General features: G+C 44.4%; 1 protein-coding gene across 1 annotated transcript in view; it reads left to right on the top strand.

Annotated features, from left to right (window-relative positions):
- The first annotated feature begins 1,280 nt into the window (after positions 1-1,280).
- The window catches only part of NPFFR1 (neuropeptide FF receptor 1), a 29,561-nt gene continuing 9,798 nt past the window's right edge, over positions 1,281-21,043 (top strand). Inside the window, exons 1-3 of the mRNA XM_019712420.2 lie at positions 1,281-1,670; positions 12,615-12,929; positions 15,432-15,531. Of these exons, the coding sequence (XP_019567979.2) occupies positions 1,607-1,670; positions 12,615-12,929; positions 15,432-15,531 (479 nt within the window). The 5' untranslated portion in view covers positions 1,281-1,606. The remainder of the gene's footprint in view (positions 1,671-12,614; positions 12,930-15,431; positions 15,532-21,043) is intronic.

The raw sequence follows: 21,043 nt of genomic DNA, 5'->3' as shown, positions 1-21,043 counted from the left end.
ATGAACTCTTCATTTGTCAAGGGGGCTTGATATGACCTGTCATAGTTCTGGATCTTGCCTATAAGGACTTCAAGAACTGTGAACACTTCCATAGGAAGATGGACTCAATACAGTAATGATATGAATAACTAACATTTATTGAGCACTTACTATGTGCCAGACACTATTCCAAGTGTTTTACAGAGAGTAATTCCTTTAATTTTCACAGCAACTCTAGGAGATAGATAACTATTATCAGCTCCATTTTATAGATGAAATGGAGGCAAGTCACAGGAAGAAGAAAAAGCCCAGAAAGAACTCCAGTGTTCTGCCTGCAGAAGGGCAGGCTTGAGAGGGTACCTGCCCTCCCTCCTGCTCTCTGAAGGGCTGTCCTCAGGCAAGAGAGAGTGATTTGAGGGCAGCAGTACCCATTGCTGGGCATTAGGATCAAGACAGGTCAGTGATGACTCAGTGACCTCTACGGCCTTTCCAGCTCTGTGACTCTGCCAGGCACTCAGGGCAGAGGAAGAGCTAGAGGGAAAGGAGACTAGGAAGAAGTCTGAGTGACCTGTTTCCCCAGAGTTCCCCTGAAATCAACTCCTGGCCTCCATTAAAGGAAGGAATGGGCCATTTTCTCTTTCATCTGCCTGGAACCTGAGATCTTCATTCATGTGATAGAAGTTGGTGGTGGTGGCTGTTGGGTGCCTGACAGGGGCTGGAATGGTGGAAGGGAAGTGGCCACACACCTAGCTGAAGGGAACCATTTATTGAGCATCTACTATGTGCTGGGCAGAAACTTTAACATCATCCCATTTACTCCCCTGAAAACCATTTCACAAATGCACAAACTGAGAGTCAGGTGATGGTAAGACACTTGCCCAAGGGTAAACCTCTGGTGAGGGCCTGGGCGGGTTAATTCCAGAGTCGGTGACCATATATGGGACACGGCAGTCCCCACTCTTCTCGGAGAGCTCAGAGTTAATTGGAGAGCCCCCAATTCCCTCCTTTAGTCCTCCTTTGTGTTCACCACTGCCTCTCATCCCCTTCTCAGGAGGGCCCCAGGGGCCTGGACACCAGGGTGGGGGACTGGGGGTCAGGAGAGGGTGGACCAAGGATGATGAATGGGATGTGGGGCACAGAGAGAAGGGTATGCAGTTATTGGACGTCGCTGCCGGGGCTACAGTGGGTAGTGGCGTGTGTCCCCCACTTGAGAGGGGAGCTCAGTACCTACCAAGGGCTCCGCAAGAGGGAGGAGGGTCCCGGATGCCCTCGCTGGGCAGGGCGCTGGGGCAGGGGGCGCTGCGGCGGGCAGAGGTGTGCCGGGTGCCATGGCGACGACGCCGCGCTGGCCCCCTCCTTCCGGTCCGCCTGAGAGGCGCTGGGCAGCGGGCTGCGGGCTGCCGAACCCCGCCAGCAGAAGCGCTGCGCGGGAGCCTTCAGCCCTCGCCGCTGGCAGGCTGAGTTTGGACCCCGAGGGAAGCGACCCGGCGAAGGGCTGGGGCTGTGAGCGCATGCCCCCTGCCCGCCTCCGCGGGGCCGCGGACTTGATCCGTGGGGCTCAGAGGCAGGGGTGCAGACCCTGCAAGCCAGCGCCCGGGAGACTGCCCTTCTGTCCCTACCGACTCTGATGGGCCGCTATCTCCCTTCATCAGAGACTGTCCCGGAGCAGGAGGGAGTGGACAGCATGGAGGGTGAGTGACCTGGAGGCTGCGGCTAGGGGTGGGTGTGGATGGGGTACTGACTCAGGAGCAGTGAGCCGAGGGGGAAGTAAGGGGTGTCTGATCACCGAGGGCTGTCCAGAGCCAGAACTCTGTGACTGTGTGTGTGTGTGTGTGTGTGTGTGTGCGCGTGTGCGTGTGCACGCGCGCGACAGAGACCCAGACACAGAGAGGGAGAGAGGAAGACCCCGAGTTCTATGTAGTGTGTGGATGTGTGTGTGTGAGAGAGAGAGAGACAGAGAGGGAGAGAAAGACCTGGGGTGCATGTGTCCCGTGAGCATAGCATGCTCCCCTGTGCCCGGCTGGGCCGGGGATCATCTGAAATCAGGTGAGGATAGTTTGGCTATTAGCTTTAGGAATTGCAACCAATTTTGCCTGTTTGAAGGGGAGGGAGTAGTGAGGGAGACAGAATTCTAGACCAGATCTCTTCCATGCAGAGAAAATGTGTCTCCCTGGGAAAAGAGAGAGAACTGTGGATTTGACCTCCAGGATATTTAGGGATAGTACCCCAGGCATAAGGCTGCTTGCTCTAGCCTTACCAAGTGAGAGTCCAAACCAGCCAGTGTGGGTGAGGAAACCACATTTAGGTTAAGAAACTGGTAGACAGAGGGCTGGTCCACTGGCTTGCTGGCTGTCTTTGGAGTAGTGCCTAAACCTCTCTGGTGCCACTGGTTACCCATCTGTTGAATGGAGAAACTTACATTCAGCTAGCTTCTCAGGATGGCTGTGAGGGAGAAATAAGCCAAGATGTGTTGAACAGATTCCTACTAATAACAGCTGGCTGCTGCAGGAGGTAATAAAATCCTGAAATTCCAAGCAACTAATTGTGAACATTGCTGGCAAGAAAGAAAAGAGTTTTCCAGAACATCTTGTGTGGCTGCACTTGTAGCTTTCTAGTGAGCTAGGGTTTGAAATCGCGCATGAGAGATGCAACGAGGATTGTACAGATGCAATGAAGATTGTATAACCCAAGATGGGTCTGGAAACTTGACAGGATGTGTAAGAGGGTGTGTGCAAAGCATTGAAGCCAGAGTGACCAGAAATCAGGGGAAATTAGGAAAGACAAAGCAATGAGCTTTCAAAGTCTCAGTAAGGGAACAAGAAGGAATCTACTCAGGGCCTGGGGCATGTGGTATAACCTTAACGCAGAAGAGAAGGTAGGCAGAGCAGGGCACAGGCAGTTTTACTTCAAATGGTAGAGCATAAGGAGGAAATTGAAACCCAAAATAGGTGGTAAGAAGAAGGAATCAAGCCACAAACAATCGAAGCCCAGACAAATGACATCCCAGAGACCTGGAGGCATTTGCAGATATGATCATTGCCTTAAAGGAAATTACAGAGAACAAAGTATGTGCCGGAAAACTGAAGAAGGAAACATGTCCTGTTTTCAAAAAGGAGGAAAATACAGATTTTTTAAAAACCAAACCTCTAAACTGCTGAGATTAATATTTATCGCTATTAAAATTCCAGAATAAATGATCAAACACATAGGAGACAATAAAGCAATCATACGTCTCAGAATTTTTTCAAAGGAGGCCATCCTGTATACCTGCAAAGATATCTATGAGAGCATTTTCATCGCAGTGCAAAACTGGAAACCCTCTAGATGTCCCTAAATGAAGTAAATTAAAGATCAGATACACCTGCAATGGCATACTGTGCAGACATTAAGAACTGTGCTTAGGATTTTTTTACTGGCATGAAAATATGTTCACTGCCTACTGTGAGGAATCAAAAAAGAACAGGTTTTAGAACACATGTGTCGTATGACCCCTTTATGCAACATTACATGGCTTATAATTGTGTATATATGTAAGATGTATGCAGAGAGTTGGTCACTAACATCTGTGTTTGGATTCTTCTGAAAGCATACCCTAAAACCAGGACTTGCGTACAAGGAGTTGATTGGGAAGTGATGCCTGGAAGTGGGAGTCCAGAGAGTGAAATGGGAGAGGGAGAAAAGGAGAGAAATGGGTACATTTATGAGCTGGTTTTAGCTGTGGGCAACTGGGGGTTCTAGCCCTCTGAGAAAAGTGCAAAATGCACCTGAGATTTGCCCCACATGAGGTGGCGAGCTGACTGCTGTTTGCTCTTCAATACTGGTTGAGGGTTGCCCCACTCCTGCACTTCTAGGTGGTTCCTGTTCATGGTTTTAAAGGAAGCAGAGAGAGCTCTGGGTGCAGGCTTGATGGAGTGCAGAAGTGCAAGGAACTGTCCACCCCATCTAGAATCTTTGGGCTGAGGGGATGCGACAGGAAGCATTATAAATGCATTGGCCACGGTATGGCTATTGTTTTATAATAAGCACATCGTTTTATGATAAGCATGTGATATTTTACAAAAACAAAATTTTTCGAAGAGAAAGAAAATAATGTAGTGCTCATTAGGAGCCAATATTTGTGCTCACTAAAAACAAATGAGGCTAACCCTACCAGATCTCTTTCAAACTGAGTCTCTGAGAGGTAGAAAGATGAATTATGGGATTTCAGTGGGACACTTTAGAGACCTTCCATGAAAGCCCTGTGAACTGGTGGAGAGACGTGGGAAGAGGGCTGTAGGACTGACAAAAGGCTTTTATTAAAGGCTAGAAGTCCCTCGAGCTCTGACTTTGGCATGGCATTAAATCATTTCTAAGAAAAATAAAAGGCAAGCTTATCAAATCTGTGGTTAAGAGCCATAACACCACACAGCAACAGGTTCAAGATTTAAGGGTTTTCTCAACATGCTGGAATGCTGGATCAAAACCAAGAAAACGAAATGTAAATAAATATAAGTGAAATGTGAAGTCATGAATTTAGGTTAAAAAAAATCAATTGCATACATTTCAAATGGGGGAGATATGGCTTGTATTCTTGAGGAAAATTACTGGGGGGGTTGGGGGGCACAAAATGGACTGAAAGTGAGGTGGACCGGGGAGAGGGTGGTGATCCTGGGGACAGGGGCTCATTCTTGTTCTGTTTGGCTCCAAGGGGCAGAACTGGGACAGGTGGGGGCAAGTGGCAGTAAGATAATTCAATTCTACATCAGGAAGAATTTTCTGTCACTTAGAACTGGCCTAGAAGGTGTCTCCTCACCCGTTATTATCCAGCTTGAGCAAGGGAGCTGACATGGGAAAAGAAAGGGGAATTCTTGGGTACCTGGATCAAAAATATGGCTGGGAAGGTTTCTGAGGGCCCAGAAGCCTTCTTCCAATACCTGTGGATGGACGCTGCCATCAGCGAGCTTCCTGCACGGTTGCTGGGGCCAGCCAGGCAGTAACGTCCATCAGGACTTCCCCCAGTCGGCCTTGGCTGTGCCGTTGTGCTGTGTGGTAAGTCAGTGGAGGACAGCAAATCAGATCCATTCTCTACCCCACTCCCAGCCTGACTTCAGTCTGGTGGCTTCCTTGGAGCCTCTGGCAGCCTCCACAGCTGCTGTCGGGCCTCAGAGCGGTGTGGCAGAGGGAGGCCCATAGGCTGGAAGGACGTACACTCACACTGGCTGGAGTGGGGTGTGTTGTGGAAAAGCAGCCCGAGCAGAGGACGTAGGTCACCAGAGAGAGGAGGTGGAGAAGAGTAAGTCTCCTGGTCTCCCTCCAGTCTAGGACACAGAAGCATCTTGGAGAGCCAGGTGGGTTCAGCCTTTCTGTGCCCGTGCAAATACTGCCAGAGTAACACTGTGCCCTGTTTTGTTTTTTCTTTTCCTTTTTTCTTTTGTGAAGCATTTCACTTGCCTATCCAGGTTGGTAGGTAGGCAGGGAGACAGCATCACCCCACCCCACCCCATTTAGCAGGTAATAAAACTGAGCTTAGGAGGCACAGTCCTTTGGTTCTGTGAGTCTCACACTGGAGCGCATATTGGAATCACCAGGAAGATGCATTAAAACAGAGATATACGGTGTTTCTCCAAAAATAAGACCTGGCCAGACAATCAGCTCTAATGCGTCTTTTGGAGCAAAAATTAATATAAGACCCGGTCTTATGTTATATAAGACCGGGTATTAACTGGGTCTTATATTATAGTACAATAAGACCTGGTCTTATATTATAGTAAAATAAGACCCAGTCTTATATTATATAAGACCAGGTATTAACTGGGTCTCATATTATAGTAAAATAAGACCGGGCCTTATTTTAATTTTTGCTCCAAAAGATGCATTAGAGCTGATGGTCCGGCTAGGTCTTATTTTCCAGGAAACACTGTAGCTGGGTTTCTGGTTCCCTAGATCAGGGGTGAGTCCTGAGAATTTGCATTTCTAACAAGTTCCGGTCATGCTGCTGATTGGGGACCACACACTGAGAAGCCTTACGCCCCCACCTTCTCTTTGGCCCTGGGTTTTCAGTGGCTCAGGGCTCGGTGTCTGAGATCATCAGAGTGCCCTAGAGGGAAGCATTATTATATCTGAGACCTCCAGGAAGATCCCCCAGTAGGGGAATGGCTTAATTGGGTTCAGCGATTGAAATTTTCACACGCTGTAATGTATCCACAAGGGTACCAGGCAGATCCCAGAAAGGACAAGCCCAGGGTGTTAATGAGGTCTCCAGCTGCTGGCCTGGAGCCCATGTGGGGGGGAAGGCCTGCCTGCCTCCACCCCATCGCACCCCAGCCCAAGGGAGTTGCCAGGAATAGGAAGTTTTTCTTCCTTTAGAAAGATTAGTCTACAAGTCTGGAAACTGGCCTAAGCGTAGGGGCTGCTGCCCAGGCTTAACTGAGGGTCTAGAGATGGGCAGGGTCATTCCCAGACACTTGCCAGGGACAGACTTTGGAACATGAGCTCACTAAGCAGTTCTCTGAGGCTGAGTGAAAGGCAGTGGGGGAAACAGACTGGAGTCTAGCCAGGCAGTTTCTAGCATTTTCTTCTACCCATCCACACCCACAGAGTTCCCCAGGTCATGGGGACTCATTCAGAGTTGATTTTGAGGCTCAGCAAAGGTGAGCTGCCTGGGAAGGCTCCCAACAGGCCCTGTGATGGGGACTCTTTCTGGAGGACCCTGGAGAAGGCTGTCTAACATCAGCAATGCCAGTTTTGAGCAGGACACTGTCACCTGGTGTCAGGATCCATCTTTTTTTCTTTTTCCCCTTCATACCAATATTTATTCATTCAACACCTGATTGCCAAACCATTTCCTAGGGGCAGGCATTGACAAGAGGCTAGGAAGATGGCTGCCAACAAGACAGTGAAGGTCCCTGCTCTGTAGGAGCTGACTTTCAAGGGTGGGGGGGGAAATAAACCTGAAAACAAATGCAATATTGATAGATGGAAGTAAACAAACATGGTGCTGTGATAGATGATAGTGGGGCACCTATTTTAAATAGCGTGATCAGGTCAGGCTTCTCTGAGCAGACAACATTTAAGCGGGAGCTAAAAGAAGGAAAGAGGCAGAAGGAATAGGAAGAGATAAAGGCCTTGAGGCTGGAAAAAGCAAGAGTGTGTAGGAGCCATCACAAGATGGCCAGAGCATAATGGGGAGAGTGGCAGGGAGTGAGGCCAGAGAGATGGCGACAAGAGTCAGAAAATGCAGTAAAGAGTCTGGATTATATTTGAGATACAATGAGGGGTCTAGGCAATAATCGTTCGTAGCTGCTGCTGAAAACACTGGTGAAAAACTGAGAGGAAACTTGATAGTGGAGGGATCAGGCTGACATCTCCTGAGCCCACTGATCAAGCTTAGCATCAATAAAAGACCACTAGATGGCAAATTGGTGTGGCCATTATGGAAAATGGTGTGCATGTTCCTCAAAAAATTAAACATAGAACGACCTTATGACCCAGCAATTCCGCTTCTAGATATTGGATGAAATTCAAAACACTAATTTGAAAAGATATGTGCACCCCTATGTTCATTGCAGCATTATTTACAATAGCCACGATATGGAAGCAACCCAAGTGTCTATTAATAGACAATTGGATAAAGAAGATGTGGTACATATGTACAATGGAATAGTACTCTGCCATAAAAAAGGATAGAATCTTAACATTTGTGACAACATAGATGGACCTGGATGGTATTATGTTAAGTGAAATAAGTCAAACAGAGAAAGACAAATATCGTCACTTATATGTGGAATCTAAAGAACAAAATAAATGAACAAACAAACTTATAGATGCAGGGAACAAGCTGATAGTTGCCTGATGGGAGGGGGGTTAGCAGACGGGATAAAAAAGGTGAAAGGATTAAGAAGACAATTGGTAGTTACAAAATAGTCATGAGGATGTAAAGTAAAGCAGAGAGCATATAGTCAATAATATGGTAATAACTATATAGTGCTAGACTACTAGTCTAGTCAAGGGGATAACTTTGTAAATTATATAAATGTCTTTCTACTATGCCACACACCTGCAATGAATATAAAATAATATTGAATGTCAACTATAACTGAAAAATTAGAAAGGTGGGGGGACTAGGTAAAGGGGAATAAGAGGTCCAAATTTCCAGGTATAAAACAAATAAGTCATGGGGATGTAATGTACAGCATGGGGAATATAGCCCATAATATTGTGATAGCGTGGTACGGTGTCAGATGGTTGCTGGACTTATCACGGTGATCACTTCTTTAGGTATGTAAATGTTGAATGACTATGGTGTAGACCTGAAACTAATATAATATTGTCTCAGCTACATTTTAATAAAAATCTTTTTTTAAAAAAGTGAGACCACCGGACAATCTGATTAAGCTTCTATATCTATGAGTTACAGGAAATCCAAGGGACAGAAAGTGGCACATGGAAGATGACATCACGAGGGAGCAATCAGCAAAATCCAGTCTGCGAGAAATTCTACAGAAAAATGACCCAGTGGTTTATATGACAAATAAATTGTAGTGGGTAAAGAAGCAGAGTGGGAACCTAGAAACTAAAAGAGATTTAGGAGCCACACAATGAAATGCAATGTGGAGATGGTGGTAGATTTTATAATGGACCTTAATGAATCATAGGCCTTGTGTCCACACACTTTTTTTTTTATTAGTTTCAGGTGTACAAAACAATGTAATAGACATTTACACCCCTCACAAAGTGATAACTTCCCTCCCCCAATTTATTGCCCCTCTGACATCGTATATAGCTGTTACAATTCCATTGACTCTATTCCCTATGCTGTACTCCATATCCTGTGACTATATGTATATTAAATTATAGTTGACATTCATTGTTATTCAGCTTCAGCCTCAGGTGTACAGTGTAGTGTTCAGGCATCTACACTGTCCGTGAAGTGGTCTCCCTAATAAGACAAGTGTCCATCTGACACCCTACAAAATCTTTACAACATTATTGATTATATTCCCCAAACTGACTTTCATATCCCTGTGGCAATCTTGTGGTTACCAATTGTGCTTTCTAATCCCCTCACCTTCTCCCTTTTCCCTACCACCCCTCCCATCTAGCGAACCTCAGTTTTTCCTCTATGTCTCTGAGATTGTTTCTGATTAGTTTGTTCACTTATTCTATTCTTTAGATTCCACATATAAGTGAGATCATATGGTATTTGTCTTTTTCCGTCTGACTCATTTCACTTATCATAATGTTCTCTAGGTCCATCCGTATCATTGCAAATGGTAAGATTTCATTGTTCCTTATGGCCCAGTAATACTCCATTGTATAAACATACCACAGTTTCTTAATCCAGTCGTCTACCGATGGGCATTTTGATTGTTTCCATGTCTTGGCTATTGTGAATAGTGCTGCAATAAACAGGGGTGCATGGATTTTTTTCAAATTAGCATCTTGGATCTCTCTGGATAGATACCTAAGAGTAGAGTTGCTGGGTCATAAGGTAGTTTCATTTCCAATTTTTTGAGGTACCGCCATACTGATTTCCATAGTGGCTGTACCAATCTGCAATCCCACCAACAGTGCACAAGGGTTCCCTTTTCTCTACATCCTCGCCAGCACTTGTTGTTTGTTGATTTATTGATGATTGCCATTCTGACCGGAGTGAGGTAGTATTTCGTTGTGGTTTTTATTTGCATTTCTCTAATGATTAGGGACGTTGAGCATTTTTTCATATGTCTGTTGGCTGTCTGTTTGTCCTCTTCAGAAAAGTGTTGCTTCAGATCCTCTGCTCATTTTTTAATTGGATTGTTTGTTTTTTGGTGTTGAGTTGAATGAGTTTTTATAAATTTTGGATATTAACCCCTTGTCAGATGTGTCATCACACACTTTTTGCATTGTAATATTGCTATTCTTCCTATCAAAAGGTGGAAACCATTTCTCCTCTGTCATGAATCTGGGCTGACCTCGTGACTTGCCTTGGCCAACAGAATGTGGCATAAGTGATGATGTGAGCCTAGATCTTAAGAAGCGTGTAGCTTTTTCTCTTGCTGTCTTAGAACTCTGAGACCGCCACGCTGTGAAGAAGCCCAGTCTAGCCTCCTGGGGGATGAGAGGCCATCTGGAGGAGAACCGAGACACCCCAGCCAGTAGCCAGCACTACACACCAGCCACGTGAAGTAGCTCATCTTGGGCCTTCCAGCTCCACTGAGCCATCTGATGACCACAGCTGCGTGAGTGATCCCAAGAGAAACCTGCAGAAGGACCACCCAGGTTGCCAAGCCACAGTGCGGCACCACTAAATTTTGGAGCGATTTGCCACATGATAATAGATAATGGAAACAGAAATCTTATGTGGATCCTCAAACAAACCAATTATTGTAAAAATTATGTAACAATCAGGGAATCTTGAGTGCTGGATGCTGGATAATTGATAATATTATAACATAATTGTTAATTTTGTTAGGTGTGATAATGATACTGTGGTTATGTTTTGTTGGGTTTTTTTGAGTCCTACTTTTTAGATATATAAATTGAAATTCTTTTTTTTAATTTCTTGGGGTGACAATTGTTAGTAAAATTACATAGATTTCAGGTGTACAATTCTGTATTACATCATCTATAAATCCCATTGTGTATTCACCACCCAGAGTCAGTTCTCCTTCCATCACCATATATTTGATCCCCTTTACCCTCATCTCCCACCCCCCGCCCCCCTCACCCTCTGGTAACCACTAAACTATTGTCTGTGTCTATGAGTTTCTTAAATTAAAAAAATAAAAAATAAAAAAATGAGAAAAAGGCAAACATACTATAAGAAATATGAACAAGAACACAAACAATTTATAATAGAATAAAGTATATAATCTGTAAATATAATTATTAAAATATTTTTAAATTTGAAAAAAAAAATTGAAATATTTATGGATGAAAGGAAGTCATATGATATTCACTTCAAAATAATCCAGAGAGTGGGGAGTATGGGGAAACGAGATTGGCCTTGAGTTGATAATTGTTGGAGGTGGGTGATGTACACACGGGGTTCTTTATACTCTTCTCTCTTGTAACGTCACTAAACGACATACTCTTGTATGTGTTTACTATAACGTTCTCTTTTGTACATGTTTGACCTTTTCCATATTAAAATGAAGATGTGTGGGTGCAGGTGGACACGGCTGGAGGGCCTAAGCACGGGACCGTGGTTGCCTCCTCTCACTGTGCCCTGGAAGCTTCCAGCTTCTCCACCTCCGCCAGCAGGCCCTCCACAGCCCCTGTGCCACCTGCTGGTCCCTGTGGCCCCACTTGTGCCAGCTCATCGGGTCTGCTCCCCCCAGACTCTCTTTATTCTCCAGGTCCCAAGCCTCCGGTGGGCCTCCAGGCTGGTGACTAAGCTCTGGATGGGACAGAAGACTCCTCGCAGACTCTTCACCTCCTGGCACGGGCCACATTCCATCCCAGAGGAAGGCAAGAGGAGAGTTTACAAGATAATATTATGAGACCCTACATCGAAAGACTTCCCAGCAGAGCTGTGTTTAGACACTGAGCTGCTCCCTTCCGAACGTGGCTGGAGAAACACACACTGAAACCTGGGACTGAGTCAGACACACAGAGCAGGGCCAACTCTGCTGCATACTCTTGTACCACTCTGAGCAAGTCATGGAACCCCTGTGATCCCAGTTCTCCCATTTCAAATGGTGCAAATACCTAACCTGTTTACCTCCTAGTGGGAGGGTTAGATAAAATAATAGATATGGAAATGCTTTGTTAAATGCTGTGCAAATGAAGCAGCTGATCCCCACAATGGAAGGGGGTGCACCATAGGTGGTAGCCTTGGCTTTGGATGGTTTCTGGTGAATTTAATGTGTGCCTTTGCTCCTTTGTCCTAGTTCAGGTCCCCTTTCATTCTCCTTTTCCCCGACTGCCTTCTTGCCTTTCCCAACTAAAGTTCCGTGGAGGAGAGGATGTGGAAGGACATCAAAGATCTTGGGAGTGTAACAGTCAGGGTCTCAGAAGAAAACAGGTGATACACTCAGAAAGTGTGTAACTGAAGAGAGTTTAACAGAAGGGAAGGTCTACAGGGGGGAAAGGGAGGGCAAGAGAACCAACGAGGGCTGGTGAAGCCACCTGGGACTGGCCCTCACAGGAAGCAGTGTCAGTGTGGTCCAAGAGCTCGAGTCATGAAGAGGAGACCTAGCAGGAGCTGTGCCCGTAAGATAGCCCCACGGGCAGAACTGGGCCAGGCAGGGAGTAAGGCAGGAGGTGAATACCCTGACCTCTTTCTTCTCTAGTCCTTCCGTCTCCTTCAGTGCCTCCATTGACTGAACCTAGTCAGCAAACCAGAGGGCAAGGCGCCTGGGTGATGTGGTCCTTAGAGGTCAGGCTCTGGGGCAGAGAGCAGGGCTGAGAAGGATGGAGCCTAGGTGGGGCAGAGGAGGGTTACGTTTACATGGAGAATGGCCAACATTGGGAGATGAGTCATGCACAGGACAGGGTGGGAGGTGTGAGCTCAGGGTGGCTGTGGGGGGCAAGTTTTGGATCCGTGCATCCCTTGACAATTGGAGTTGAGCACATGATCAGGGTTTGGAGCACAGAAGGATCTCACCCATGGTGAGAAGTCAGTCATCTCTTCTTTGTCTAGCATCCTGACCCATATGTTCCTTTGCTCCTAGGGGCGCCCTCCCAGCCTTCCAACAGCAGCTGGCCCCCAAACCAGAATGGGAGTCACACCGAGGCCACCCCGGCCGCAAACCTCACCTTCTCTTCCTACTACCAGCACTCCTCGCCAGTGGCAGCCATGTTCATCGTGGCCTACGTGCTCATCTTCCTCCTCTGCATGGTGGGCAACAGCCTGGTCTGTTTCATCGTGCTCAAGAACCGGCACATGCGCACTGTCACCAACATATTCATTCTCAACCTCGCCATCAGTGACCTGCTGGTGGGCATCTTCTGCATGCCCACCACCCTTGTGGACAACCTCATCACAGGTGAGGGCAGCCCGTGGCGGCCGAGGGAGCACCGTCCCCAGAATCACTGCTGGCCTGCTCTCTCGGCCAACATGCCATCATCTCAAACTCTCAAGGCAGTGTGATGGCACAGGGATTAGATACTAGGTACAATGAATTAGCCATTTTCTTTGTTCCAGCATTGTGTGACTTAACTCTTCCTGCATTATCTGAACTAATCCTCACAACAGTCCAGTGAAGCATATATTATTATTATTATCCCCAGTTTAGCAATAAAGAAACTGATGCTCAGAGTGATTAAGGGACAGATAGTTACACAGCTAAGTGTCGAGTCCCACATTCTCACACCCATATCTAACAGCTATACCATTCAGTCTTACTCTCCCAGGTATCTTGCACGGGAAGAACTAGAACCAGTGGGAAGGAGTGGGAAGGAGGCAGGTTTTTTCTGAATAAGGACCTAAAAATACACTCATTTGTGCTGTTCTCCAACAAAAGACAGTTCTGTCCTATAGGTAGCGAACTTCCTGTCACTGGGAGTGCCTACGTAAGGACGGGCTGGCCATTTAGCAGGGATTTGGGAGAGGGATTCAAGCAGGACTAGACTACCTGACCTCTGGATTCCTGCCTGGTAGTCCTGCAAGTGTCAGAAAGACCCCCCCTGTCATCTACTCTCTCCCGTTTCAGAATAAGGCTCCGCAGACCCTGGGACTCTGGATTTCCTGAGCTGTGGAGACCCCTAGAGGTCTGAGCCTGCAGCTTCTGAGCTCAGAGCCCCATTTGGAGTTATTTAACCTGACTTGGGGCAGGGGAGTCACAGCCTGAGTTTCTATAGGTTCTAGGACCCAGGAAGTGGAAGCAGGGCAGTTAGTTTCCCCTCGGGTATACTGATGGAACCTTTGATTACTGCTGAATGCCGGGTTCTTTCAGGGCTGCTGATAAATTGCATCCTTCTTCCCAGCATACCTAGACAGATACATAGGCATGCATGCACACACATACAGGCGCGTGCGTGCGTACACACACACACACACACACACACACACACCAGTTAACAATGATATGATCACTAGTTGGTTAAAGTGGTTTTGCCAGTCCATTTCAAATGCTTAAAATTTTTAAATTGCTTGAATAGATAACATATCTACATGGTTCAATAGTCAAAAGCTCCCAAAGATATCCAGTGAAAAATCTCTCCACGCAGTCCTCTGGTCTCTCAGCTCCTCTCCTAGGAGGGAACCAATCTTGCCAGTTTCTTGTGTCCCTTTCCAAACATATTTTATACAAGTACAAGCAAATTAAGGAAAAGCTAGCTTTTCAGTCAGTTCTGCACCTTTACCTTTTCTTTGCTTAAAAATATAGTATATATGTTATAAATAGGATTCATTAAAATTAATTTACATGAAGTTATTTGATTCTTTTTACAACTGCTTAGAATTACATTGTATGGGTGTGCTACAATTTATTTAACCAGTCTGTTTTTGATGTGTATTTAGAAGTTTTCTAATAGAATGTTTCACTATAAAATAAAACTGCATATGGCTTTTCCCTTCCCTTCCCTTCCCCTCCCTTCCCCCTTCTTTCCCGTCCCCCTTCCACCTTCCCCTTCCCCTTTCTTCTCCCTCCTTCCCACCTTCCCCCCCTTTCTTTTGGAACACAGGTGCAAATGGTTGAATTATTCACATCCACAGGTCATGGCAGAGTGACTTCACTCTGATTGAAGCCTCATGTTTATTTTTTATTTATTCATTCCTTTCGATACCCCTGCCTCACTCCAAATCCCCTTCCTCATAGGCAAACATTCTATTAAGTGTCATGTGTGTCTTTTGGTTTGTGTGCATTCTTACAGACTGTACATTGGGCTGGGTGGATCCAAATCTCATGGAAGGAAATCATTGGCTGGTAATAAAGATTGTCTCTCCAATAGGCAGAGTTGTTTTTTTTATTTTATTTTATTTTATTTTTTATTTTTTTATTAGTTTCAGGTGCACAAGACAAAGCAAAACTTAGACGTTTATCATTTATATCCCTCACACTGTGTGAACCCCCCTCCCCCCATCCACTATCCCTCTGTACGTTCCCCAAATTAATTTTCAAACCCCCATGACCATCTTGTGGTTACCGACTATTTTTCAAAACCTCTCACCTTCCCCTTATCCCCACCCCCCCCCCCCTCTAGCAACCCTCTGTTTTTCCTCCATGTTTCCAAAACTGTCTCTGATTAGTTCATTCACTTATTCTTTTCTTTAGATTCCGCATATAAGTGAGATCATATGGTATTTGTCTTTCTCTTTCTGACTTATTTCATTTAACATAATGTTCTCTAGGTCCATCCATGTTGTTGCAAATGGTATGGGCTGTGAGTTTCTCATTCCTGGAGATGTGTAAGCAGAGAGGATGAGCACCTCACCGGACATGGAGGAAAGACCCAAGCTGCAGAGGGGACTGGCTTAGATGGTGCAAGGTTCCCGGCTCTCTGTGGGTGAGACATCTCTTACTCTGTGCTGGACTCTGTTGTTGCAGGGTGGCCCTTTGACAACGCCACATGCAAGATGAGCGGCTTGGTGCAGGGCATGTCTGTATCGGCTTCCGTTTTCACACTGGTGGCCATTGCCGTGGAAAGGTAAGAGGGTTCCCAACTCAGTTATCCTGGGTCGATTGGGCCTGGCACTAGGAAGAGCCACTGTCTTCACTGCAGGACCGGGGGAAGGCTGGGGCTGCTCTGTGGTGGGTGGGGCTGAATCTGAGCCATAAAGGGAAGGCTGCTCTTTAAATTTGGGGAGACTGGATCCCACCACCTCCTCTCAGAAGGCTTGGAGGCAGCTCCTAAGGACATTTAATAGGGACTTCTGGGGCTTCTGAGGAGCTTGAAGCCAGACCTTGTTTCCTGCGGAGCAGGAATCCTGCCTTCCATGACTCTGAGCTGGGGAGCAAGCTTAATGGGTGGGCCTAGTATGGCTGGGGAGGAAGTGTGCCCCCCTGCTCCTTCACTGCGTCTCCACAGCCTCCTTGCTGGGCCCTGGCAGTCCAGGCCCTACCCGCACCCCATCTCCACCCTATCACAAGCTACTTACGGTATTTCAAGTCTCAGATTCCATCAGATTCTCTGATAAGCATGGCTCTGCTAATGGAATGGAACCAGGAGCCAAGGAGGCTTTGCAAGCAATAAAATTCTGACTAACTGCAGTAAGTCCTCTTCCTCCTCGGTGAGCCCTTTCACTAAGTTACTTCACTAGTCAGAGCCTCAGTTTTTCATCTGTAAAATGGAAAATACCCTACAGGATGGTTGGGAGTCTTCAGTGAGCTTCTCCTTGTAAAGCTGCTGCACCCTACCTGGCACAGGGTCAAAATGTCAGCTATTAATGTTATTTTCTTTCTTTCTTACACTCACACCCAACTCCTAGTCCGCTTCCCTATACAGGCACTTCTTAGCTCTGCCCTTTCTATTTATTTACTTTTTATATTACATTTATTGGGATAACATTGGTTAATCACATATAAATTTCAGGTGTACAACTTTATAATACAACATCTGTGTACTCTATTGTGTGCTCAACACCCAAAGTCTAGTGTCCTTCTGCCACCATATATTTGACCCCCTTTACCCTCTTTGTCCCCCTCCCACCCTCCTTCCTCTCTGGTAACCACCATTCTGTTGTCTGTATCTATGAATTTTTTTGTTTGCTTTGTTTGTTTTACACCCCCCATATAAGTGGAATCATGCAGTGCCTTTTTCATCTGACTTATTTCACTTGTTTCTTTATACTCTCAAGATCCATCCTTGTCGTTGCAAATGGCAATATTTCATCTGTGTTATGGCTAAGTAATACTCCATTGTATATATGTGCCATATCTTATTTATCCAATCACCCGTCAAAGGACACTTATGTTGTTTCCATGTCTTGGCCACTGTGAATAATGTTGCAATGAACATAGGGGTACATATATCTTTATGAATAGTGTTTTCAAATTTTCCGGGTAGATACTGAGAAGAGGAATTGCTGGGTCATATGGTAGCTCTATTCTCAATTTTCTGAGGAACTTCTATACTGTTTTCCATAGAGGTTGTACCAATTTACATTCCCATCAGCAATGTGCAAGGGTTCCCTTTTTTCCACATCTTGTCTTATTGATAATAGCCATTCTAATAGGTATGAGGTGGTATCTCATTGTGGTTTTGATTTTCATTTCCCTGATGACCAGTGATGTTGAGCACCTTTCATATATCTGTTGGACATATGTATGTCTTCCGTAGAAAAGTGCCTATTCAGGTCCTTTGACCATTTTTTAATTGAGTTGTTCGTGGTTTTTTTTGGTTGAGTTGTATGCGTTTTATATATTTTGGATATCAGCGCCTTATTGGAGGTATCATTTACAAATATCTTCTCCCATTCAGTTGATTGCCTTTTTGTTTTGTCAATGGTTTCTTTTGCTTTGCAGAAGTTTTTTAGTTTGATGTGGTCCCATTCATTTATTTTTGCTTTTATTTCTCTTGCTTTTGGGGTCAAGGTCACAAAACCCCTCTGAGACCAAGGTCCATTAAGTTTAGTGCCTATGCTTCCTTCTATGTATTTTATTTTTCCAGTCTTATATTCAAGTCCTGAATCCATTTTGAATTAAAGTGTCAGTTAGCAGTCTAGTTTCATTCTTTTGCATGTGGCTTTCCAGTTTTCCCAACACCACTTATTGAATAGGCTTTTCTTTCTTCATCGTATGTTTTTGATTCCTTTGTCAAAAATTAGTTACCTATATATGTGTGAATTTACTTCTGGGATCTCATTTTTGTTCCGTTGGTCTCTGTGTCTATTTTTCTGCAAATACCATACGGTTTGGGTTATTGTAACTTGGTAGTCTTGTTTGAAATCAGGGAGTGTGATGTCATCAGCTTTGTTCTTTTTTCTCAGGATTGCTTTGGCTATTTGGGGTCTTTTGTGTTTCCATACAAATTTGAGAATTTTTTGGTTCTATTTCTGTGAAAAATGCCATTGAAATTTTGATGGTGATTGCATTAAAACTGTATATTGCTTTAGGTAATATAGCCATTTTAATAATCCATGAACACAGAATGTCTGTCTATTTCTTTGTGTCTTCAATTTCTATCAATAATGTCTTATAGTTTTCAGTGTACTTCACTTCCTTTAAGTTTATTTTATCCATTTTGTTGCAATTGTAAACAAGATTGTTTTCATTTCTTTTTCTGATATTTCGTTGTTAGTATGTAGGACTGCAATGGATTTTTGCATATTGATTTTTTATATCTTAAAACTTTACTGTATTTGTTTATTGTTATCTTTGTTTTCTGGTTGTTCTGTATCTCCATTGTTTCTTTTTCCTAGTGTTTCTGTCTGCTGTTTTAGTTTTGTAGTTTTCTATAAATTTTTTCTGTTTCCTCTTTTTTTATGTTACGTGTCTCAGCTCTAGATTTTTGTTTTGTGGTTATCATGAGGTTTATGTTAAAAAAAAGTTTCATAGGTACAATAGTCTTTTTTCTTCTGATTACATCTTATCTTCACCTGTGCAAGTCCAGTCCTTCTTCCCCCTCCCTTTTTGTTTTTGTTGTCACAAATTACCCTTTTTTATGCTGTGCATTCATTTCCAAATTGCAGAAGTTATAGTCTTTTTTAAAAAATTCTTTTTGTTCCCTTTAACTCTTATGTTATAATTAAAATTTCAATACCTTATTCTGAAATAGAGTTGCAATTTCCTGCTTCTGTCTGTCATCTTACTCAAAGTTTTATATACTTTTATCTTTTTGTTTCAGGTAGAAGAGCTTCTTGAAACATTTCTTATAATGCAGGTCTTGTGGTGGTAAATTCCTTTAGATTATGTTTGTTTGGAAAAGTCTTTATTTCTCTTTCATATCTAAAGGATAACTTTGCTGAATATATTATTCTTGGCTGATGTTTTCTCCCTTTCAATATATGGAATATTTCATTCTACTCTCTTCTGGCTTGTAAGGTTTCTGCTGAAAATTCTGATCATAATCTAATGGGGTTTCCTTTGTTGGTTACAGTCTTTTTCCCCCCCTGGCTGCCTTGAGAATTCTTTCTTTATCATTAACTTGTGACAGTTTTAATATAATGTATCTTGGAGAAGGTATTTTTGCATTGGAATAGTTAGGTGTTTGTTAGCTTCTTGAATTCGAGGATCTAGCTCTTTCCATAGGTTTGGGAAGTTCTCATTGATTATTTATTTCAGTTGGCTCTCTTTTCCCTTCTCTTTCTCTTCTCTTCCTAGTATACCCATTATTCTTATGTTGCTTTTGCTAATGGAGTCAGATAGTTCTCACAGAGTTCTTTCTTTCTTTCTTTCTTTCTTTCTTTCTTTCTTTCTTTCTTTCTTTCTTTCTTTCTTTCTTTCTTTCTTTCTTTTTAACTCTCATTTCTCTCTCTTCTTCCACCTGAGTCATTCCTGGATTTTTATCTTCAAGCTTGCTTTCATCTCTCTTTCATCTGGTATGCTCTATTTCCAATGCCCTCTAATGCATTCTTTATCTCATTTGTTGAGTTCTTCTACTCCAGAATTTTTCTTTGGTTCTTTTTTATAGTTTCAATAGCGTTGGTAAAATACTCCTTTTGTTCATTGATTTTATTTTTTAGCTGATTGAGCTGTCTTTCTGAGTTTTCTTGTATGTCATTGAGTATTTTCATAACTGCAATCTTGAATTCTGTCATTTAAATTACAGTCATTTATGTATTTGAGTTTAGTTTCTGGAAAGTTTTCATTTTCTTTCTGAGCTACCTTGCTACCTTGGTTACTCATTGTACTTGATGGATTGTTTCTCTGCCTAGGCATTTGAGGTAGTGAAGTCTTCTTTCTTAGGTACTGTTCTGCTCTTAACAATTCAGCAGGTTGATACATAGAGGTCTTTCTTTTGTTTTCTAGTAGATGCTATAGCACAAGTTTTTGTTTTCTCTTCCCTGCACTACTGGCACCTCTGGGATCTTAGTGGGGTGGTGTTGCCTCAGTTGTGGAAAATGCCCCATATTTCCCAAGGAGGTGGGCATCCTCTCTGTGTCTGAGATGCCTCAATCTCAGGGTACTACCCCCATGGTGGGATGTGGAGGAGGATAGGGCTCTGGGCTTGCAAGTTCCTCGTGCTGCCTCCTTGTATCCAGAAACTACCAGCCACACTGTACTATTTGAGGTGTTTCCACTTCTTCCACCAGGTTCTACCACAGTGGGTGGAGGTGGGGTGAGGTGGGGTGTGTTCAGGAGTATGTAGCTTTGCCTTCTTTCTAGTAATGGTAGATGTTAGTCTGCTGCTGCCATCCCACTGGGCTGTGTCTCTGCCTGCGTTTAACAGCAATTGGTGCCAGCTACTCAGGCAGAAAGGTTGCTTCTGCCCCTCTGGCCCTCCAGGATGCTGAGTGTGGGCTGCAACCCAACTCCTTCCTTGCCACCATGGGGCCGTGGCATGTGCTAGGTTGCATCTGTGGCCCCTGTCTCTGTCCTTCCCCTCATCTGGCCTTCCCTGTTTGTTCTGATACCTCCACCTTCATATGTCTCGATGCGTGCCTCTCTCAGATGTGTTTGTGTACTGAGCAGGGAAGCCTTTGTTGAATTATAGTTGTCCAACTTGTTGGGAAGAAATCAAGGGGTCTTCTCATTCCAGAATGATGCTGACTCTCCTTCACCCTTTCTAGAATCCAATGTCTTCATCCTCATTGCACCTCTGCCCTTCTCAAATGCAGTCTTTTGTGACCCAGTGATGTTCGCAACTGGGGTCATAGAACTGGATTCCTGTCTCTGCAGTGCATACAACTAGCTGGGTAATTGGGGGGAAATCCCTCTCCTTCACTCATGTTCATTTTGCTATCATTGTTAACGATATGTGAATGTGCAACCTCTTCCAGTGGTGTCTGCCATATTCTTCAATTTCTCATCTCCTCCACGAAGCCTTTCTAGTCTGCCCCAGGATTCTCCTCCATCCATTAGCTGATACAGCTAGTACTGCATGCTTTAAGAATTATTTGTTCTCCAGCAATTTCCTAAGTGTGTGATGCTGTGAAACCAGTAAGCCAGCAAGGCTTGAGACAGGCCATGGAAGAGGTAGAAGGTGCTGTCAGGCAGGGAAAAGGGAGGCTAGGCAGGAGGGCAGGACACAGTTTGGTGAAGAGGAAAGAGCACGTGGC

This window comes from Rhinolophus sinicus, linkage group LG07 (assembly GCF_036562045.2).
Source record: "Rhinolophus sinicus isolate RSC01 linkage group LG07, ASM3656204v1, whole genome shotgun sequence".
NCBI lineage: Eukaryota > Metazoa > Chordata > Mammalia > Chiroptera > Rhinolophidae > Rhinolophus > Rhinolophus sinicus.
The sequence above is the reverse complement of the archived record's forward strand: the minus strand, read 5'-3'. Positions and strand labels throughout refer to the sequence as shown.